Source organism: Electrona antarctica (assembly GCF_951216825.1).
Source record: "Electrona antarctica genome assembly, chromosome: 18".
NCBI lineage: Eukaryota > Metazoa > Chordata > Actinopteri > Myctophiformes > Myctophidae > Electrona > Electrona antarctica.
In genome coordinates, this window is record NC_136799.1 from 8,858,080 (window position 1) to 8,881,998 (window position 23,919).

Here is a 23,919-nt window from a genome sequence, read left to right on the forward strand (position 1 = left end):
CACACACATGCACGCACACACACGCACGCACGCACACACACACACACACACACACACACACACACACACACACACACACACACACAACTTAACTTAAAAACGTAACTTAACTTAACGTAAAAATCTTCTCTTATGGGGGTCCCTGGCATATCTTAACTTAAAAAAAAAACTTAAAAAGGAAAAACGCACACACACACACAAAAAAAAACTTAACTTAAAAAAAAATCTTAAAAAACACAAAAAAAGAGAATTAAAAAAAAAATACGTAATTTATTCTAATTGTTTTTGCAATTTACGAGCTGCGTTCGCTTCCCGCGTTCGCGCGTCTTACTTGTGTAAACCACTCCTACAACTGGCTTTGTTAGTTTACGTGTCTGTCTGTCCGTATGTCTGTCTGTTCGTACCAAAAAATGAGCATGGTTGCTATGGTCACCCAGTTCACACGGGTGTGATTTCATTACGTCAGACATTACGTCAGACCACAGCTGATCAGTCTATATAAGACCTTACACCACTCAGTTCACACGGGTGTGATTTTTTTTTATTTAGCTTTGGCTATTGGAAAATACCAGATCTACAAGTTCACAGCGTGTCACTTTGTTCCGCGCTGCGAGCTTGTACACATGCTGTTTTTGAACACTTTTTGAAAAATATCTTGGAAAAAGTACCGATTTAGAAGGCATTTGTAGACTCTGCCTCAGGTCTTAAATTAATGCTGAACGGTAGCTTCCTGCATCTTGGTAGTTACATACCTTGGTAGTTACATACATTCCTTACATTTGGGTAACATAGTCCATTTAAATACACATGGGGACGTCTGACACTTGTCATAAACCGTATCGGATGTTGAAAACCCTCAGCCTAATCTAACCTGAAATTGAGTGTAATGTTATGAGTAATCGTTAGATTTTTCAGTAATGTGTATTTTATTGAACGTAAGCTTTGTGTAAACGCGTAATGCATATTTATGTTCTCCCCTCCCCCCACCAGCATCGGCTATCCAGTGGTGACGCTGGGCTTCGGCTTCAAGAGTTATGTCAGCTACAAGATGCGCCTCCGAAAACAGAAGGAGGTGCAGAAGGAGAATGAGTTCTACATGCAGCTCCTGCAGCAGGCTCTGCCCCCAGAGCAACAGATGCTGCAGCGGCAGGAGAGAGAGGCAGAGGAAGGTAAGAGACAGGCTGCACGCCTGGCTTTAAATGTGTCAATGGTATGTCAATATGTAAATCTTTCTCCCCTCAGACACAGTATAGTTTACTATTTATTAGACAGACAGACTGAAAATAATAACTTTTATACTTGGCATTTAAACACTTAAACCCCAGCATCCCTGTTCTTGGGAACATTTGCCAAAAATAGCAGATCTACAAGCTACGTTGTGAGCTTGTAGATCTGCTATTTTTGGCGCACTGTATGTCCGTTTCACAAGGTATAATGCAGTGGTTCCCAAAGTGTGGTCTGTAACTCTGAAAGTGTACAAATGGAACCAAAATGGTCCATTTGGTTCCATTTGTACACTCTCAGAGTTAAATTAACATTGATTTTACAATACAAATTGGGGGTCTCAGAGATAGAAATGCCATTAAATGGGGGTCTGTAGCCTATTGCATGTCAAACTGAGGGTCCTTGAAATTAAAATGGTGGAGAATCACTGCTAGAGCCGAATGGGGGTCCGCGGGGATTATTTTGTGTCAATTTGGGGGTCCTTGACGGGAAAAAGTTTGGGAACCACTTGTGTAATGGGTCTAAGTGGTTAAACTGAAGTGACATTGATAAACTCCTAATATTATTCCAAGTATTCTGAGACACCCCTGCTTCAGGGCACCCTAGGGTGCCACGGCACCCACTTTGAGAAACCCTGATATACAGTGCGCACACACACACACACACACGCGCGCGTCCAAGTGACACACCCTCTCTGGGAAATATGTGACCCACATATGTGGAATGTACGCTATTAACGGTCGTCAGCATACACCCATGCTAGACCGCACCACTTATTCCATAGTTCCCGAGGGTGTGTGTGGGTTGTTTTGTAACTGCATCCTATATAGGGCCGAGCCCCGAGTAGGGATCCTGCTAGTAGTTGCATGGGATTCTGCGGTCCAATATGATGATGTGTTCTATATTTACACATAAAGGTCTACACTACAGTAGCCTCGGAAACCCAGACGTTTTTATTTCCCAGGGAGAAAAAAAAAGTCTGGGTCCGAGTCCACTTCAATTCGACAAGCGCAAACATCTCTCACTCTCTGCTGATTTCTGACCTTTGTTACATTTACACACATGTACACATGTACACACACACACACTCCTCTCTCTCTCTCTGTCGCTCTAAGTAATTAGTCTCATGTCACGCAGCTGCGCATAGTTTCTCCCGGCGGATCCTGCCGGGAGCTGCCTATGCCATAAAAAGCATAGGTGAGTTCCAGGCTAACACTACAGTGACGTACACTAAGCTCTGCACACTTTGCTCCTCTCACTCCCCGCGCTCCGCTCTCTGCTCCTCTCCTCCTCTCACTCCCCGCTCTCTGCTCCTCTCCTCCTCTCACTCCCCGCTCTCTGCTCCTCTCCTCCTCTCACTCCCCGCTCTCTGCTCCTCTCCTCCTCTCACTCCCCGCGCTCCGCTCTCTGCTCCTCTCCTCCTCTCACTCCCCGCTCTCTGCTCCTCTCCTCCTCTCACTCCCCGCTCTCTGCTCCTCTCCTCCTCTCACTCCCCGCGCTCCGCTCTCTGCTCCTCTCCTCCTCTCACTCCCCGCTCTCTGCTCCTCTCCTCCTCTCACTCCCCGCTCTCTGCTCCTCTCCTCCTCTCACTCCCCGCGCTCCGCTCTCTGCTCCTCTCCTCCACTTCACTAAAAAAATAGCGTGCAGATATTTGTCACAGTGTTCGCTTGATTCATAGTAAAAAAGCTTCCATGACCAGTTTGGACTGAAATGCTCTTTTGCAGTCGTTTCACATTTCAACATGTTTCAGAAGGCAAAGATACGTACTAGCAAGCACCTATAGAAGTGACTCTACAGATCAATGCGGACCAACGGTGATAACCCAAAACATTTAGCCAAGTCACTAGCGTTAAAGGACCGACACACACACACACACACACACACACACACACACACACACACACACACACACACACACACACACACACACACACTGAACTCTATTCTATAAAGAATTGCAAGAGTTTGGTTGGTGACAGCTCTCGTTTCAACGTCACTGAAGCATTAAATAAGATGTCAGAGAAAGCCAAGCTTACTCTTCATCAGAGCTATCAGGCCTGATAGACTCAAAGAATCTCTCAGTCCACGAGGGGTCTCTCAGTCTCTGACAGATGATTTGAATTGTGGACTCTGAAAGGGCAGCCCTTGGTGTACTAGCACCAACCATGCATATGATGTACTGGCACCAACTATGCAGGGGTAATTCCTTCCTTGTTACATGCGTGTTAGTCCCGTGTAGCCAGACCAGACAATCAGAGATCTCCACGTACTGACGGTGACATCTGGTCTGGTGACATCTAAATGTAATATATGAGTTGGAACAGTGGCGAGAACAGCCGCTAACCAAACGTACACCCGCTGCTTTACGGCCAAGCTACACCAGGCTTTTCGCGCACAAAACGCGCACGTTTACCCTAAACGGGCCGCGCGTTTAGGGTAAACGCGTGAGAAAAGCCTGGTGTAGCTTGGCCGTTAGAAACAAATCATATCACAGTCCCAATATGAAAGTCTTTGGATTGGTTCCGCAATGCAGTTATTTGAATGACGAGCTCAAGAAAGCATCATCTATCAGAGCGGACAGCTCTCACCCCCTAAATCCGGAATTTCAATTCTTGGCTTCCGGCCAACGGTTAGAGGCCCCCCTGCGACTAAAGACATTAGGTATAACTTCTCTCATTTATACCTACGTCCATTGGTGCTATCAATGATGGAAGCAGGAGGAGGTCTCTGAGGTGGGTGGGTGGTTGTAGTTGCACTTATATTTAAACAATACACTTACATTTATGTATGTTTACTGTGCTTTGATAGTTTATTATCTGCTGTAACATGAATTACCCAGACAAACTGTGACCCTAACCTACTTCCTGTACCTGCATATATATATATATATATATATATATATATATATATATATATATATATATATATATATATATATATATGCATCATGCACACTGTATCTCTTCCTCTTCTCTTTCAGCAGCAGCAGCTAAAGGGATATCGGAGGTGGACGTACCGCCGCCGGCCTCGCAGAACGGCGCCCTGGCTAATAAAAAGGCGTCGGCCGCCTCGTTGCCGGAGCTGGAATACAGAGAAAAAGGGAAAGAGAGCCGCGGAGGAGGAGGAGGAGGAGGCGACGCCAAGAAGCAACACAACAACAACGGCAACAGCATCCTGCCGTCGGTGGGGGACTCTAAACTCCAGGAAATGGAGTACATGGAAAACCATGTGAACAGCAGCAGCAGCAGCAGCAAACAGAGACTGACCTCAGAGCAGCTGGGCAGCATGGAGAACCTGCTGCTGAAGGAGGACAACAACTCCTCCTGCTCCTCCTCGTCGTTGTCCTCCTGCACCTCCTCCAAAAACTACAATAACGCTAGCGGCGGCGGTAGCGGTAACAACGCGGTGGCCTCCGCCGCTGCGCTCAACTCGTCGCCACGCGGCCACAGCGCCACCAACGGCAGCGTGCCGTCCTCGGCCGCGCCGCCGCCGCAGCCCTCGTCGACCTCGTCGGGGAAGAACGAGAAGAAGCAGAAGGTGGCGGCGGGGAAGGGGGCGTCGTCTGGGGGCTCCGCCCACGGCAGGGACCCCACGGAGAACTGTATCCCCAACAACCAGCTGAGCAAGCCTGAGGCGCTCGTACGGTGAGAGCGCTGTCGCACGCACGCACGCACGCATGCGCACATGCACACAGGCGTGCACACACAGGCGTGCGCACACATAGCTGTCTGTCACGATTACACATTTAAGTTGACCATTAATTGTCACACAAATAACTGCGATTAGTGATTGAAATGTGTTTTTATCAGTGATTTAAATCAATGTGTTTTTGGCATTGGACATTGGAACATATGAATACAATTCTTATTTCCATTTGGTTTTTAGGCTTCATAATCACGAATTGCACAGGGCAGATATGACAAATAACTTTTTAAATAGCGGAAATAGCTGATCTACAAGCGTATAACACGTGACGTGTTATACACTTGCCCTGACCAGTTCTACAACACTTGACATATTATAAGCTTGTAGATCAGCTTTTTCTGATATTTTTGGAATGGTATGGAAAAAACTTCAAACATGGAAACGATTTATGACGATTATGCAAAATAATTGCGATTATCTCAAAGAATTGTGATTGGGCAATTATGTAATAATTGTGACAAGCACACACACACACACACACACACACACACACACACACACACACACACGAACAACGCTGAGTCAGCAGCACGGTCAGAACCAACGAACAAAAGCCTATAGATGGTTTCGTTCTGTGAACCAGTTCTTCTCAAACATGTTCATGTCAGGGACCCCTGGGACTGATATGGATTTGGCCACGGACCCCCATTTGAAAAGATGATATATGCTATGGTAGGGAGCATAAAACGAGATTCATCAAGCATAAGTAGCAGACCTAGCGATTGCAGCTTGCACCGTAAGTCTATTTTAGCAGTAGTGGATGTTGACGGGGGCTTCACCGGTCTCCTAGCAACAATAGTTAGTTACGCGTTGAAACGCAGTGCGTGCTAACAAACAACTGTACGCACACATAAACACACTGACACAAGCTGTTTTTTGAGGGGCGCTAGCTTTGTGGGTTTGTGTAAACACAAACATTGAATGCCATTGACAATGAATGGCCAGTTTTGAGTGTTTGCGCAAACACATAGTCACATACATTGCGTAAAGTAACACAAACACAAATTGTACGTGATTGGCCGGAAGAGTGCCCCTCACTTCACACGGCTGTGATTTTTATTTTTAACTACACACACACACACACACACACACACACACACACAGTCACACACACAAGGGAGACCGATGAGTTCCACTGACAACAGGCATCCACGCTCCAGGCCTTTGTTCGTCCCCCAAAAGCTCACAGAACTTCTTCACACACAGAACATGTCAAGACAGACAGAGCTTCAAGCTTGGCTGTCAGTTCACGCCGATCATATTCTCAAGCTATGCTCGAGTGTCAGTTGGCCTACTTGGCTGGAGCACGATGGCTGCGTGAAATGTAGTTCTGCGAGATATGTGTGGAGGGAGGCCACCCGTGACGCGGTGTCGCGGCCTAACGCCTGCTTCATAGTTACTTGGTTTGTGTGCCAAATAGCCGACCTACAAGCTCACAGGCTGTGAGCTTGTAGATCGGCTATGTTAGGCGAACAACATGCATGCATTCAGTGCATGTTGCAGACGGCCTGTAAACCATGCATTCAGTGCATGTTGCAGACGGCCCTGTAAACCATGCATTCAGTGAATGTTGCAGACGGCCCCGTAAACCATGCATTCAGTGCATGTTGCAGACGGCCCTGTAAACCATGCATTCAGTGCATGTTGCAGACGGCCCTGTAAACCATGCATTCAGTGCATGTTGCAGACGGCCTGTAAACCATGCATTCAGTGCATGTTGCAGACGGCCCTGTAAACCATGCATTCAGTGCATGTTGCAGACGGCCCCGTAAACCATGCATTCAGTGCATGTTGCAGACGGCCCTGTAAACCATGCATTCAGTGCATGTTGCAGACGGCCTGTAAACCATGCATTCAGTGCATGTTGCAGACGGCCTGTAAACCATGCATTCAGTGCATGTTGCAGACGGCCTGTAAACCATGCATTCAGTGCATGTTGCAGACGGCCCCGTAAACCATGCATTCAGTGCATGTTGCAGACGGCCCTGTAAACCATGCATTCAGTGCATGTTGCAGACGGCCCTGTAAACCATGCATTCAGTGCATGTTGCAGACGGCCCTGTAAACCATGCATTCAGTGCATGTTGCAGACGGCCCTGTAAACCATGCATTCAGTGCATGTTGCAGACGGCCCTGTAAACCATGCATTCAGTGCATGTTGCAGACGGCCTGTAAACCATGCATTCAGTGCATGTTGCAGACGAGACGGCCCGTAAACCATGCATTAAGTCTAAAAAGTGCTATCTAAGGGGGTAGGGTAAGTGCTATGGGCCATGATGGAGTCTGAAAAAGTGGGTTTTCAGACTACGGCGGAGGATTGGGAGTGATGCTGCAGTTCTGATTGCAACGGGAAGTACATTCCACAGTTTTGGGGCCAGAAGGGAGAAGAGTTTGGGATGTGTGGAGCATATATTTTTGGGGGTCCTTGACATGAAAATGTTTGAGAGCGACTGACATAGAAACATGTTTTTTTTTCAGAAAACTGTCAGGATTTAGAATAATGTTTTAGAATCGTCTTCAGGTCTAAATGGGTTAACAGATCACACCAGTAAAGCTGTTTTTGGAGGCGCTAGCCCCTCCTATGCCCAGCTTAGTGTGTTTGTGTGTAGTGTACCCCATAACGATGATATGATTGGCTGCCGGCTGGGCAATGTGTGTGTATTCATACCCATAGCGATGATTTGATTGGCTGAGTATGTGTGTACCCCATAGCGATGATTTGATTGGCTGAGCACGGAATGTGATGTATGATGATAACAGTGCCCCTCACTTCACAGGAGTGTGATTTTTAATACGTACTGTAACATTTGATACACTTTGGGTGTTCAAAATGTGTTTTACCTGTAGCCAAGTTATACCAATATTCTCTTCCAAAGCGTTTCTTTTTAGACGTTAACTCTTTAATTCCTGGACCACTTTCTGTTGTTCACACATTTGATCTTCCATTACAGCTGAGTTGTGTCAGTAGCTGCTGCCACAGACGGGATGCTTTGTTGTGGCTGGGTGTTAAAAGGCTGTGTGAAGGACCTGGGTAGCATCAATTTGATCAAGCTGATGATGGACTGAATCTAATTGGCTGACCGTGATGCTTTCTGCACGCTGGTGCTCATAACCTACAACTAACGAGGCTAATTACTTTAGATTTCTTAACCACTTGAGCCATTATTTTATCCTTTGGCTATTCAAAAGTAGCCGATCTACAAGCTTATATCGCTCCAGTTTGTGGCGCTCGATGAGCTTGTAGATCTGCTATTGAGAAATCGTGAAAATGTGTGCTAATCTTTGAATATATATATCTTTAAAATGTTAACAGAAATCTTTGCTCCTGGTGGAGATGGGGGTTGGTCCCCCAAATGCATACCATTTTGGGGGTCCTTGACATGAAAAAGTTTGAGCAGATCACTGATATAGAAACGGCCTCAGGTCTTAATGGGTTAAACTTTAACCCACAAGCTCTTTTTGCGTGTCAAAAAGTCACCATTCCTTGAAGTGACTTAAAGTCTCATAAGATGTTTCACCAGACACTTATCTTCTTTTCTCAAATGAACAAGGAGGAGTATTTGGTGTTGAAACGATGGGATTAAAAAGTGACCCGTAACACGGGTACCTGCCTGTTGGCTCAGCCAGTTCGTTTTCATTGATTGAATTCATTTGTTATCCAAACGACGAGTGGATAAGGCACAACAACAAAAAAGCCTAGAAGACTTGTTTCCACTGTGGCCCATTACAGATTCAACACTCGAACAACTGCACAAAAACAACCAACATAATGCATACAAATTCCCCAAATAAATCATACAAAAAAAACTAAACTAAACGGGTGACCCCGTGATGAAGACCAGCCCAAGTCTGAGTTTGAGGATCTGAGTTCCGTTTTGGCATAATATTTCAAGCAAGGCTGGCTGACTAAACCTGTTACCCAATTTGGGCTTAATACAGACCCGTGTGAACACTACACGCCCAGACTTCCTGCCTGGAGTTGCGAGATGGCTTTGCTGATTCATAGTATAGTAGTTTCACGCTGGCGTCGCACAACACAAATGGCAGATCAACAAGCTCACAACAATGTGACACATCATGAGCTCCTAGATCAACTATTTACAATTTGTTTGTTGTGACACGGTGCAAACTATGTGTCAATCAGGCATGACTGGTTGCACCATGCCGTTCAGAGCATGAATCAATATGAGGGAAGTACTTTATTATTATTATTATTTGTTGACACTTTAACAGGTCAAGCATGCTCTTTAGTTTAGCATGTCTATTTCAATATTTTTTTGTGTCTAGTCACTCCACATGCCAGAATTGTACCTCCCAGTCCCGGCAGAGTAGTTCCGGAGTGGATCCAGCGGATTGTGTGGCCCTGGTTTTTCCCTATTGGGTCTGATCGAGGGTAGCTACCGGGACTTGATCACCCCGGCTGGGTCACCCGAGTGAGGGGTATGATGTTCGCGAGACCCGAAACCCCGATGACCTTGGGATACATCACTGAGGATACGTCCCATGTGATGACCTTGGGATACATCACTGAGGATACGTCCCAGGCGATGACCTTGGGATACGTCACTGAGGATACGTCCCAGGTGCATCCAAGCGATGTATTTTCGTTCTGATACATAAACCTAGACCATTTTACCACAGAGTACTTTTTGATTTAAGTAATGTTTTTGATTTTCCATTTGTTTTTTCATCATCGTGATCAAACATTACTGAATTTACCTGACTAATAATTGAGGCGATGTTGCTGCCTGATTAATAAGTGAGCAATGTTTGAAAATGTTGTTTGTGTTGTTAGAAAATGCATTGAAATGCAGCTAGGATGTAACTTAGATGAAAAGTTGGATTACCCATCTCAAGAAAGTCTCTGCAAGTTGATTTGCATACTGCGCTGAAATGGATGTAATGGATGGGCATATTTTGGAAAATGGTTCCACCCGTATGTTCTCTTTAAGCGGTGTTTGACTGATATTCTGACCCCAAGTGGTTCTTAGGGGAGTTCCAAATTCATGAACAGTTTAAACATTTCATACTTTGGCTTGGAAGGACTTGGGAGTAATAATGTTGACATTTTCAAACTCTTATGGGGGTCCCTCCCTGGCCCAACATCCTTTTCAAATGGGGAACCGCAGCCATGCATGTACATTTTGGGGGGTCTTTGACATGAAAAGTTGCATCACATCCTTGTGTGTTGTGTGTCTGTGTGTGTGTGTGTCTCCAGGCTGGAGCAGGACGTGAAGAAGCTGAAGGCGGACCTGCAGGCCAGCCGGCAGGTGGAGCAGGATCTGCGCAGTCAGATGGGCTCGCTGGGCAGCGCAGAGCGCTCCGTCCGCTCCGAGCTGGGACAGCTGCGCCAGGAGAACGAGCTCCTACAAAACAAGTGAGTGCTGGTGGTGTCTGCAAGCCGGTATCAGGTACGGTCGCTCTAAATCATCTCGCCCCTCGATTTTTCCGCCGACCTCACGCCGACCGTCCAACAGTTCTTATATTCTTTATTTTGTTTTACAGAGAATAAGGTTAGAAATAAGTTTAGGGTTAGGCATAGATTTACTGGGGTTAAGTTTAGGTATAGGGTTAGGTTTAAGGTGGCCTTACACTAGCCGATTTTTTTCAATCTGAAATCTGATAGCACCACACACTACAGGATAATCGGAGCGGGGCAGAGCAAATATCAAACATTCTTGATGTTGATCGGGCCGATCCCGATCGCGCTTTGAGCGGCCCCGAGCAGATCGATTGAGTCGGGCACCCCCCGAGCGTCAAAAAATGCCCGATTATCGGCTAGTGTAAGGCCACCTTTAGGCATAGTTTTACTGAGGTTACGGTTAGGAATAAGGTTAGGTTTAACCGTTTAAGCATCATTTACTTGGGTTACTTTAGGAATACCAGGCCGCGCAGTTCCGCCGGCTGAGTTGGTAAAGGGGCGAGTTGTTTGGTATTCTGCAAGCCAACTCTGTCAGACCCAACCCAGATATTTGTATCGGCCAAACCCGTTATCCGTAACGTCCCGATTTCTTTTACAAATGTCAACCTAGTCTCCCTATTTTTGGCATGTCGTAGGCGAACATTTTCATAGGCGAACATAGTAGAGCTACGAGCTCAACGTGTCGCATACACCAAATCTCGTCGCCAAGCTTGTGAACTTCTGCAAGAACTTCTACAAGTCGAACTTGTAGAAGTTCAAAGTTTTGTTTTTCTTTTGCCTATACTGCCCAAAATAGGGCGCCAGGTTGAAGGTGGTTAGGATTTTGTTTACTGAAAAGGCAATGGATTCTATGAAATATATTGAATTTGAGAGGAAAGTTAGTGCTGTACAACCTTGCTGTACAACCTTTCCTCAGCTGTTTGTGAGACATTTAGCTAAATGAACGACGATTGTTTCTGTAACTGTCCTAGCTTTGTGTTGACCAGATCCTTGGACTAATGGAACACCGTACTGTACTGTATTGGATACTACTATAAATAAGCTTGGCGTGCCATTTAAGACTGTTTTCTCATTTTGTAGCAAAACTGAGAACCTCTTGGTGTGTGTGTTCCTATCCTATCACAGTCGGATCTCATTTCATTCAACATGTAGTCTGTCTGAAGTAATGCCACACACACACACACACGGACGGACGGACGGACGGACGGACGGACGGACGGACGGACGGACGGACGGACGGACGGACGGACGAGTGTGACAAATCCTCCTTGCTCCTGTCAGTGTCCGCTAGCTAACAAGTGTGTATGTGTGCGTGCGTGTGTGCGTGCGTGCGCCCAGGCTCCACAATGCCGTGCAGGCCAAGCAGAAAGACAAGCAGGCGGTGGGCCAGCTGGAGAAGAGGCTGAAGGCCGAGCAGGATGCACGCGCCAGCGCAGAGAAGCAGCTCGCAGACGAGAAGAAACGCAAGAAGCTGGAGGAGGCCACGGCAGCCAGGGCTGTGGCACTGGCTGCAGCGTCCAGGTACAGTACACACTACACACATCAAAGAACTTTACACCAGGGCTGTAGCATCCAGGTACACACTGCACACATCAAAGAACTTTACACCAGGGCTGTGGCATCCAGGTACACACTACACACATCAAATAACTTTACACCAGGGCTGTGGCATCCAGGTACACACTACACACATCAAAGTACTTTACACCAGGGCTGTGGCATCCAGGTACACACTACACACATCAAATAACTTTACACCAGGGCTGTAGCATCCAGGTACACACTACACACATAAAAGTACTTTACACCAGGGCTGTAGCATCCAGGTACACACTACACTCATCAAAGTACTTTACACCAGGACTGTAGCATCCACACACTACACACATCAAAGTACTTTACACCAGGGCTGTAGCATCCAGGTACACACTGCACACATAAAATAACTTTACACTTAGGGCTGTAGCATCCAGGTACACACTACTCACATCAAAGAACTTTACACCAGGGCTGTAGCATCCACACACTACACACATCAAAGTACTTTACACCAGGGCTGTGGCATCCACACACTACACACATCAAAGTACTTTACACCAGGGCTGTAGCATCCAAGTACACACTACACACATCAAAGTACTTTACACCAGGGCTGTGGCATCCAGGTACACACTACACACATCAAAGTACTTTACACCAGGGCTGTGGCATCCATCCATGTGATTTGGGCGTGCCTTGGGTGAAAAGGTTATTTACAGGGGTGACCTGAGCCACAGATTGAAAACCACCGCTTCAGACAATTTGCGACGTATTTGAAACATTTTAGTGCTGGCTGAGAAAAACCCAATTCCTTCTGTCTGCCTTTACTGAATGGTGTCACTGTCTGATCCCTACAGTAGCCATGATTCACTGTAAGGGCTTCGGTCTCCAGAAGTTACCAAAGGCCATAATACTCCCACTAGAGCAGAACTGAAGAAATGTGTTCAATTTAGTGTAGACTAATATACGGTAAGTAGGGAGATTCAAGTCAGTCAGCCAAGATAACTGCTAATTTATTTAACAAACTGTCTCAAAGACTTTTAAAGTGCACAGGGTAGCCACACCGTTAAGCCTTAGTTGATGCTCCGTGGATGGCTGTTCTCTTTGGCACGCAACCCACTTCCCGTTGTGATGGCTGTTCTCTTTGGCACGCAACCCACTTCCCGTTGTGATGGCTGTTCTCTTTGGCACGCAACCCACTTCCCGCTGTGACGGCTGTTCTCTTTGGCACGCAACCCCCTTCCCGCGGTGGAGTATAAATTAACCATTATAACGTGTCTGGTTTTGTTTGTCCTCAGAGGGGAATGCACAGAAACGCTGAGGAGGAGGATCTCCGAGTTAGAGACGGAGTGTAAGAAACTCACAATGGACATCAAGCTCAAAGAAGACCAGATCCGAGAACTGGAAATGAAAGTGCAGGTGAAGTCCTTCTCGCTGGTGGAGAATTACATGCAGTCTGTTGAGTCACTGACGTGACTGTAGTTTGTGTGTCAAGGGAAATTCGTCATTTATTTTTTAGCAAAAACGACATTTTTGGGACTTGTATGTTCATTCTTTCTAGGCAGGCGCAACTTTATCTTATAATATTGCTAGTAATATTATTGCTGTAAAAATGTGTATTGCTAGTATAAAGTCGACATAAAAAACTCAACATGACAACAAATGGCAATTTCAAAATTCAAAGATTATTAATTTCTTTCACGTTCAAATAGTATTCCACTCCCGAAATTAGTTCTGACGGCCTTACTCTGACTACTACCTCCTCACTATATTTAAAATGGGGATAGCTGCAGGAACGAAGGAGTCCTCGTACCGAACTAAAATGAAACTAATTTGAAACTAATTTAGGAAAGCCTTGTCCTCACAAGAGACAGCTTGTGTCTTCTACCATCTGATCTACCTGTAGATGGATGTTAGCCAGTGCCACTGCTCTGCTGAACATCTGTGATCTAACTGTCCAACCGACTGTCTGTCTGTTGTCCAGGAGCTCCATAAATATAAAGAGAACGAGAAGGACACAGAGGTGCTGATGTCAGCGCTGTCAGCCATGCAGGATAAAACGCAGCACCTGGAGAACAGCCTGAGTGCAGAGACCAGGATCAAACTGGACCTCTTCTCAGCGCTGGGCGACGCCAAGAGGCAGCTGGAGATCGCACAAGGTGAGCGACGCGTCCCGTCCACCCAACCACGCACCGCAAGCGCACGCTATAACTTGCAAGGAAGCTTCCTTGTTTGGTAGCAGTTCTTTTTTTAGGGAATATCACCACTTAAGAATGTCTCCTGGCGGAAGGAAGCATAGAACATGATCGTTTCCTCGAAATCTCCCCAAACCAAGGGCAGTATTATGCGTGTCTTAAGTACCAGGTGACTTAACTTAAGACCTGGAGGCGTGGTCAATGCCATTTGGCTATTCTGAGTGGCCAAATGGCATTGATCACACCTCCAGTCTTAAGTTAAGTAATAAGACCTGGTACTTAAGACAAGCATAATACTGCCCCAAGAGTCCTAACTAGGTCAAGTGGTCCCTTGGGCGTGACGTCCCATAAGACCGTATAAGGCGTATAAGAATGTGATCCTTACAGTACAGCCAGTTATTTTAATGGTCTATTCATTTTTAACTTCCTCTGCATGAATACAATTGCATAAGTAGACAGCTTGTGCTCCACCCACCCCAGTCCCAATCTAATCTTTCATTTTTTTTCTAGATCGCTGCACAGTGCACACTTCTGCACAGTGCACACTTATATATACAGTGCACAGTGCACACACATATAGTCAAATACAAAGAAAAGCTCCAAAATGTCATCCATAGTTCCAATTGGAACCAACAGAACCAATACTTGGAGGTAATTTGTGCTACAGCAGAAGGCTTTTTGTCAATATGTTGAAATAACCACAACTGGTGCAAGGAGGGCTGATAACCCTGCTGCTGCTTAGGTAATCATCAGTCCAGGCCCCTTTCTGTTCGGCACCCTTCCTCCATTACTGAGCAGAATCTCACCATATGCTAATAGGACGGCTGACCTCGCCAGGAAATAATTTAGTTCCATGAGCACATCCACGCTGAAGATGAATATTAACCCATTTTGGTGTTAGCATTATGTTATGCTTTAGCTATTGAAAAATAGCAGATCTACAAGCTCATAGCGCGCCACCGAGTGGCGCGCTACGAGCTTGTAGGTCTGCTATTTTTGAAAAATCGAAGAACGACTGACATAGCTTTTTCAGAAAACTGTCATTTTCAAACAGACATTTTTAGAATCTGATCTCAGGTCAAAATGGGTTAAGTAGGTCAGGGGTTCTCAACCCGTGGGTCGCGACCCCTCGGGGGGTCGCCAAATTATTTTGGGGGGGTCCCCAAATAATAAAATAAAATAAAAAAAACTTTTTTTATTTTATTTTTTAATGCAACTGAATGGCTCGAAAATGGAAATGAAGAATTTACATATAGTACACATAGTACATGCATACACCTTCCCTAATGATTATATCTGGTTTCAGTATTTATTTATGGTGTATTGTCTCTATTATTAAGGTTATTGTAGCAGTCAATTTATATTGGGGGTCGGGAGGGGGCGGGGCGGGGGTCCCGAGACGTTGCCCAAGCATTTTCGGGGGTCCCCGGCCAAAAACGTTGAGAACCCCTGAAGTAGGTGATAAAGTGATGCCGTTTGTATTTGAAACAAGTGTCAACCTGTATGAATGAGGCATCACTTCATCACAGTGTCAACCTGTATGAATGAGGCATCACAGTGTCAACCTGTATGAATGAGGCATCACTTCATCACAGTGTCAACCTGAATGAATGAGGCATCACTTCAACCTGTATGAATGAGGCATCACTTCAACCTGTATGAATGAGGCATCACTTCAACCTGTATGAATGAGGCATCACTTCAACCTGTATGAATGAGGCATCACTTCAACCTGTATGAATGAGGCATCACTTCAACCTGTATGAATGAGGCATCACTTCATCACAGTGTCAACCTGTATGAATGAGGCATCACTTCAACCTGTATGAATGAGGCATCACTTCAACCTGTATGAATGAGGCATCACTTCAACCTGTATGAATGAGGCATCACTTCAACCTGTATGAATGAGGCATCACTTCATCACAGTGTCAACCTGTATGAATGAGGCATCACTTCATCACAGTGTCAACCTGTATGAATGAGGCATCACTTCATCACAGTGTCAACCTGTATGAATGAGGCATCACTTCAACCTGTATGAATGAGGCATCACTTCAACCTGTATGAATGAGGCATCACTTCAACCTGTATGAATGAGGCATCACTTCAACCTGTATGAATGAGGCATCACTTCAACCTGTATGAATGAGGCATCACTTCAACCTGTATGAATGAGGCATCACTTCAACCTGTATGAATGAGGCATCACTTCAACCTGTATGAATGAGGCATCACTTCATCACAGTGTCAACCTGTATGAATGAGGCATCACTTCAACCTGTATGAATGAGGCATCACTTCAACCTGTATGAATGAGGCATCACTTCAACCTGTATGAATGAGGCATCACTTCAACCTGTATGAATGAGGCATCACTTCTATGAATCGTTTTCATGCGAAATACTTGCTGTTGATTTTTCTTCGTGCTGTTTAGTCGTCACACTCCGTGGCGTGTAAAGACCTTTTGAAACGGTCCACTCAGCAATTCTGCAGCCACTATATTCTGTCTCTAAACAAAAGTCCAAAGCACTTACAAAGAAGCTTCTAAAGTATATGACTCTGCACTTTTACAGCTACAGCCGTACAAGTTGATATTCGTACAAGTTGATAATCATAAGAACACACAGAACTATGCCATTAACCAATTAAACCCTGGCTAATATAGGTGCCCCATGGCTATATACTTGGTATTTTCCCCCTCTACACCATATCTCTTCACCAGAAATGGACGATCTACAGCAGGGCTGCCCACACTTTTTTGACCAGCTCAACAAGATCTACGCACCCAAAATAAATATTATTCCATTGCTGAAAATAGTTATAAATGTACCAGAGGGGGCTTTGGAATTGCGGCGCTGTTACATACTGTATAAGACAAACGCACTTGAAATGGGAAATGGAGAGGGGGGAAATGGAATTGGTAGGGTTTTTTTTGTTTTTTATATAACTGTAATGCTACTGGCATTTTTTATATGAATCAACTAAGTCATCTTAATTCAATTGGCCGATGCCTTTTTTTCATATTTAAATTATATATTTTAGGGGCAAGTCATGTGGTCTACCTGCACACCCTTTGTGATCTGTTCGCGATATACCTTTTGGGCACCTCTTATCTACGGATGTTTTCGGCAAATGTTAACCTATCATGATGACTCATGATGGCCCAGAAAAAGGACGCTCGTGTTAGTGTCGTTCAACCCATTCTGGGCGGGAACCCCTTTTGGTGTTAGCATTATGTTATGCTTTAGCTATTGAAAAATAGCAGATCTACAAGCTCATAGCGCGCCACCGAGTGGCGCGCTATGTCTCCTCAACCCTACTGTTCCATCCTACTTATCTTATGACCCGATGGAGGCCCTGTCTCCTCAACCCTACTGTTCCATCCTACTTATCTTATGACCCGATGGAAGCCCTGTCTCCTCAACCCTACTGTTCCATCCTACTTATCTTATGACCCGATGGAGGTCCTGTCTCCTCAACCCTACTGTTCCATCCTACTTATCTTATGACCCGATGGAGGCCCTGTCTCCTCAACCCTACTGTTCCATCCTACTTATCTTATGACCCGATGGAGGCCCTGTCTCCTCAACCCTACTGTTCCATCCTACTTATCTTATGACCCGATGGAGGCCCTGTCTCCTCAACCCTACTGTTCCATCCTACTTATCTTATGACCCGATGGAGGCCCTGTCTCCTCAACCCTACTGTTCCATCCTACTTATCTTATGACCCGATGGAAGCCCTGTCTCCTCAACCCTACTGTTCCATCCTACTTATCTTATGACCCGATGGAGGCCCTGTCTCCTCAACCCTACTGTTCCATCCTACTTATCTTATGACCCGATGGAGGCCCTGTCTCCTCAACCCTACTGTTCCATCCTACTTATCTTATGACCCGATGGAGGCCCTGTCTCCTCAACCCTACTGTTCCATCCTACTTATCTTATGACCCGATGGAGGCCCTGTCTCCTCAACCCTACTGTTCCATCCTACTTATCTTATGACCCGATGGAGGCCCTGTCTCCTCAACCCTACTGTTCCATCCTACTTATCTTATGACCCGATGGAGGCCCTGTCTCCTCATCCATAAAGTCAGCAGTGAATGTACGTCATACAGCTGGATCACTGGCTATGAAAATAATTCCCCCAGTTCCTTTAACCCAGGGGTGGGCAACTGGCGGCCCGGGGGCCACATGCGGCCCCCACCTTCACTTAATGGGGCCCGAATGTTAATATCAGAATACTGATATAGTATTGATTTCAGCTGTTACAATTCCAAACCCGCTTTAATTACTTCATAACTAGTATTAAATGACTAGTACTTAATGACTAGTATTAAAATGTTATTGTCTTTTTGTGTCCAATGTAGTTATGTTAACAGTTCATAAGGTTAACTATAACTAAATGCATTTGAAATTCAATAAAACGGTTAATTTTCAGGATTCCAATTAAAAAATAGAAAAACATTATTCAGGTTTTGAATTCAAATATAGCAAAAATAGCCGACCTACAAGCTCAAAACGCGGCGCAGTGCGACGCGTTTTGAGCTTGTAGATTGGCTATTTTGCTACGACAGCACTGTGGCCCTCTGGAGTGTGTGTGGAAATATTTTGGCCCTCGCCATCGTCAAAGTTGCCCACCCATGCTTTAACCCATCAAGGCCTCAGGCCCATTCTACAAATATCTCCTGAATCCTAACAGATGCCTGGGGAAAATAAAAAAAACTCACGTTGCTGCTATGTCAGTGGTGCTCAAATGTTGTATCAAGAACCCTCGAAATGATATGTATTTGCCTGCCGAGCCCCATCTCAAAATATTTTTTTTGCTTTACAAAAATGTATGTATTCAAAGACTCGCACACGATTTTTCAGATCTACAAGCTCAATGAGCTTGTATAGCTGCTATTTTTGAATAGCCAATGTATAAGATAACAGTTAAGGTCCCTGCACACTTTTTTTTTTTAGCAGCGTTTTTTTCCGATTTTCCAAAACCGCCCCAAACATTGCTCCTATGGCTGGAACTATCCCGTTGAGATAGAATGAGCACTTCCGCATTCCATTGTTACAATGGGAGTCAACGCTACTGTCGCCACTCTCTTACTCTATTACTCTGTCCCAGTCTTGATAAGTTAATGCAGCGGTTCCCAAAGTGGGGTGTACGCGAGCATAGCCAGGGGGTACCCGACATAATTCACAAAAAAAATATATATATAAAAAAAGTTTTAACAATAAAAGTATGTTTATCTACGTGGTCATTTCTGCCAAGTTGCGCAATAAACGTATTTTTTGTGTTGTTCATTGTGTTTCTCCCATGTTTGCTTTGGGCCAATGGCTGACATGATTACTAAAACTACAACATCAGTCAACCTGTCGTGACCCCAAACAGTAACAGCAGGACGCATGCTGCAGAAACAACAAAAAGACTCAGGACACTTGAAAGGTTTCTGCGGCCGCTTCAGATGAGGGGGTACCTGGAAAAATGTCTACCCCAAAAGGGGTACCTGGTCCAAAGAAGTTTGGAACCCCTGGGTTAATGGCTCTGAAAAGAGAGTTCTGTGCTTCCCCCAGTTCTCTCAATGCTAATCTTCTCCAGTGAGGCAAGAGCTCCTTTCTGTGGTGGATCGCTGCTTGCTGCCCCATTTAAACGTCATCAATTTCACACAATTCCATATTCTATTCGTGTCCCGTAACGTGCTGTAAGTGTGTGCGTGTGCCGCACACGGAAGTTAACCAGTTAATTTCCCTGCCAAGGACTACATTGACTTTGATTTATGAAGTGCATCAATTTTGTCGTTGTGTCAGCCTGAGCCATTTTGCGCCATCTAGTGGTGGCAGGGAAGGAGTTGCCCCTCTGTATGCTATTGCTTAGTCATAGACACACAGTGAAAATAGAAGATCTGCAAGCTCACAACGTGTTGCATCATGCCATGTTGTGAGCTTGTCGATGGGCTACTGTCACTATTTTTGGAAATCTCTGCTTATAATAACGTTCCGAAATAGGGACACCGGCAGTGGTGCTACTAAGCAGCCTCTTGCATGGGTGACTGGTGGAGAAACATGCTCAATCTTATGTCTCTGCGTTTTAATAAAGTTATCATTTAACAATCAACAGTTGTTCCTAATATTCCTATTGGTAACAACCGTTATGGTGTGTAGACCAAAGAGCTCAACTGGATTTTTTGTTGTTTTTCTTTCTTAAAGAATTCTCTACATTTATAATTTAGCAACTTAGAAATATCTTCAAAGTGACATGAAAAAGTTTTGGGAACCATTGTTCCCATCCTCGGCTCACACATTTGATCTCGATGTGACAGACTCACCTACTGTGTGTGTGTGTGTGTGTGTGTGTGTGTGTGTGTGTATGTGTGTGTGTGTGTCTGTGTGTGTGTGTGTCTGTGTGTCTGTCTGTCTTTGGGTGTGTGTGTGTGGTCCGCTCCGCAGGTCAAATCCTGCAGAAGGACCAGGAGATCAAAGACCTGAAGCAGAAGATAGCCGAGGTGATGGCCGTCATGCCCAGCATCTCCTACACGGCCGACAGCAGCAACATGAGCCCTGTGACGCCCCACTACTCCTCCAAGTTCATGGACACCAGTCCCTCTGGCCTGGACCCCAACGCCTCCGTCTACCAGCCCCTCAAAAAGTGACCCGCCACCGCCGGACCCCCTCCAACCCTCCCCCCACCCCCCCCCCTCTACTACTTCCCCTCCAGCCATCCTCCAATCAAACGGTCTTTTCCGCAGTACCTCCCACCCAACCGACCGACCGACCCGCCACCTCCCAAGAGCCGCCCTCGGCAAGGTCTGCGGCGGCCGAGAAGGTGGTTTTTGTTTTCATTTCTTTCCCCTCCTCGCCCCCCCCCCCCCTCCTCGCCCCCCCCCCCTCCTCCTCCTCTTCACCAGGTCAGAAGGATGTCGTTATCGTGTGACTGTATTTGTTGTAGTTAAAACAAAAGACAAAAAAATGTAAAAGACTTTTTAAGGGACATTACGTCAACTAGGGACCGTCGCCCCTCCCTTCGGTTTTATTTTTTTCTTCTCTTCTTGTAAGTGTCTAGTGAAACCTCACAGAATCGGGCCTTTATCTTCATCTAAAGAGCGTTACTGCTCCCCCCACACACACACACACACACACAACCACCACACCCACCAGCACTTAACCAACCACCTGCTCTCGATGGCCTCGGGATGAATGGCGAGCTTACTTTCTTAGGTTTGGTTTCTTCTCATCAAGTTGGAACACGGGAGTTCTGATTTAACTGCGAATGTGTCCCTCATATTCTCTCCATACATCGGATGATCTGACAGATATAATACCCCCCCCCAATCCCGGCACCTCAAGGTAGGATGTTAACATGTGTACAATCAGAGGAATGTAGTGCATAAGTTGGCACAGACTCTCGTCCTGATGTGTTCATTAGATTTTTTTTTTGAATTGTCCAAAATCAGAGACCAAATTGCATCCTGCTCCTGGTCAATGGTTCGTTCTGCCTTTTGGAAAGGGATTTTTTTGTTGCTATCTTCAGTGTTCAGTTTCGCACAGTTAACACTGTCATCTGGAAAACGGCAGCACCGAGATGTAAATAGAGCAGTGGTTTTAAGTTAAATTAGCCCAGAGTTTGAGTGCGCAAACCCAGTCGGCTCTGCAAGTTCGGCATTAAGACAAAGGCGATTCGGTTTCCCGGGGTCCGTACTTCCCCTCAATGACGTCCAAAAATAGTTTTAAAGTTGTGCAAAGATGTCACTTAGACGAATTAGTGTCTAATAATAATGCCTTCTCAAAGTTCTGCATAGTTTTCACTCATTGTCATGATCACAGTGCCTTGAGACAGGACTTTAATTAGAGGATTAATGGAGACCATACGACCCAGCCTGATCTCAGCCCTTCTCTGCTGAATGTCAAGCATTTGGCCAAGCTGGAAAGGAACGATTTAGCAGCGACCATTGAGAGGGTTATCTAATGTCTGTATGACATTATGCCAGCTAATTGCCTCTGAACGCACGCAGTTCAGTGCTCAGGGGCAACTTCATTCTTCTTCCCACCAATGACATTGACCAGCTGAGGTTAAAGAGATGTTTTTTTTAACCCATTTAGACCTGAGGCCGATTCTAAAAAAAAAACAAAAAAAAAAAAAAACTCATGTTTCTATATCAGTGGTTCTCAAACTATTTCATGTCAAGGACCCCAGAAATTGGCTGCCGGCCCCAGTCTGAAAATATGTTTTTCCAGTGACAAGCAAGATTTTAGTTAAAAACTCTGAAAGAACATATAGTCAATATAGTCATATAGTCAATTTGTGCCACATTTTCACGATTTTTCAAAAATAGCAGATCTACAAGCTTGTAGCGCGGCACTCGGTGCCGCGTTATGAGCTTGTAGATCTGCCCAGAATGGGTTTTAACCTGAGTCCTATAGTTCTAATGTGAGGAGGATGTAAGAATGCGTTAAGAGAGAGCATTGAGAAATCTCCATTACCTAGTGAATAAATGCAGAGGACGTGTGCATCGTCAACTCATTACAAAGCAGCTAAAGGGGACGTATATAAAAATTATTATTATTTACCACATTGTTGATTTCAACTCGATACCCCAACAGCAGCTAAAGGGGACGTATATATAAATTATTATTATTTACCACATTGTTGATTTCAACTCAATACCCCAACAGCAGCTAAAGGGGACGTATATATACATTATTATTATTTACCACATTGTTGATTTCAACTCAATACCCCAACAGCAGCTAAAGGGGACGTATATATAAATTATTATTATTTACCACATTGTTGATTTCATGCAGCGCATCGCCAAGAATGTAGTTGTCGCCAACGAGGGGAAAACAAAGCTCCAGGCTGTCGAGACGAGAGCAAGCGCTGATGGAATTCACTTTGACAATCCCTGAAGAAACTTGTTTTTCTTTTCTTTATATATATATATATATATATATATATTCTCACGTGTCCTCCCCACAATATAATGATAGGATTCAGGATAAAAATGGGCAAAGTTGTCAATGGTGGTCTTCAGCGGTCCCCCCGCTAAATTAGCTAATATCGCATCAAAGTCAGTTTAACCTTTTTTAACCTTTTTATATATCGTTATTTTCCAAAATGTGCGGATCCGAAAAATACTTAACTTTGGGGGTCCTTGATATGACAAAGTTTGAGAAAAGCAGTGTCCTTTCCAGCTTGTGTGTTACACACTGACTGCCAGTAGGTGGCAGTACGTTAATGGGTGGTCTACTCACTGCACACAGGCGTGTGAGTGAATCTCTCTGCATGGTTGTTTCACCCCCTCCCACCCCACCCTACCCCCCTGCAGCCCTCAGAAGAACACGATCTCACAACCCTCTCTGGTCAGCTACTAGCTCCATGTTTCCTTCTTAAATTCTCACTTAAAATTGCACTGTAGAAAAAAAAAACAATGATACATGCTGTTTTGAAAGAGGGGAAACAAAACTGTAAAGTTGGGACTTTTGAGTTTGCAATGTATACAAGAAGAAACGAGGCTTTGGAAATGCCAAAAAAAAACAACAGAAATATTGTTCCACTCAATTCCCGCAATTTAAATAATTCTATTTATTTTTACGAAGATTTAACTCCAGTCCATGTGCCAAGAATAGAATGGTTCTTTTTTTATACTGGTAATAATTATGTGCTCTCGGAGAATGTACAGCAGATACATTGGACGCAGATGTCCTTGAATATCACTTAAAGCGACAATCCGTAACCTTCATGTCCTCGCCGTGGATTCGAACCCGGGGAGCGCTGCATGAGCGCTGAACTTTATTATTATTATTGACAGTTTCGTCAATAAAAACTAGACTAGAGATCCGG

The 23,919-nt window shown here is 45.0% G+C and overlaps 1 protein-coding gene across 2 annotated transcripts in view; it reads left to right on the top strand.

Annotated features, from left to right (window-relative positions):
• The window catches only part of maco1b (macoilin 1b), a 33,490-nt gene extending 9,806 nt beyond the window's left edge, over window positions 1-23,684 (top strand). Inside the window, exons 5-11 of one of the 2 annotated variants that reach the window (XM_079528132.1) lie at window positions 991-1,169; window positions 4,205-4,868; window positions 10,148-10,306; window positions 11,690-11,872; window positions 13,189-13,309; window positions 13,875-14,049; window positions 20,529-23,684. In XM_079528132.1, the coding sequence (XP_079384258.1) occupies window positions 991-1,169; window positions 4,205-4,868; window positions 10,148-10,306; window positions 11,690-11,872; window positions 13,189-13,309; window positions 13,875-14,049; window positions 20,529-20,731 (1,684 nt within the window). In that variant the 3' untranslated portion in view covers window positions 20,732-23,684. The remainder of the gene's footprint in view (window positions 1-990; window positions 1,170-4,204; window positions 4,869-10,147; window positions 10,307-11,689; window positions 11,873-13,188; window positions 13,310-13,874; window positions 14,050-20,528) is intronic. The other variant, XM_079528133.1, reaches the window with a different exon arrangement.
• The last annotated feature ends 235 nt before the right edge of the window (window positions 23,685-23,919 follow it).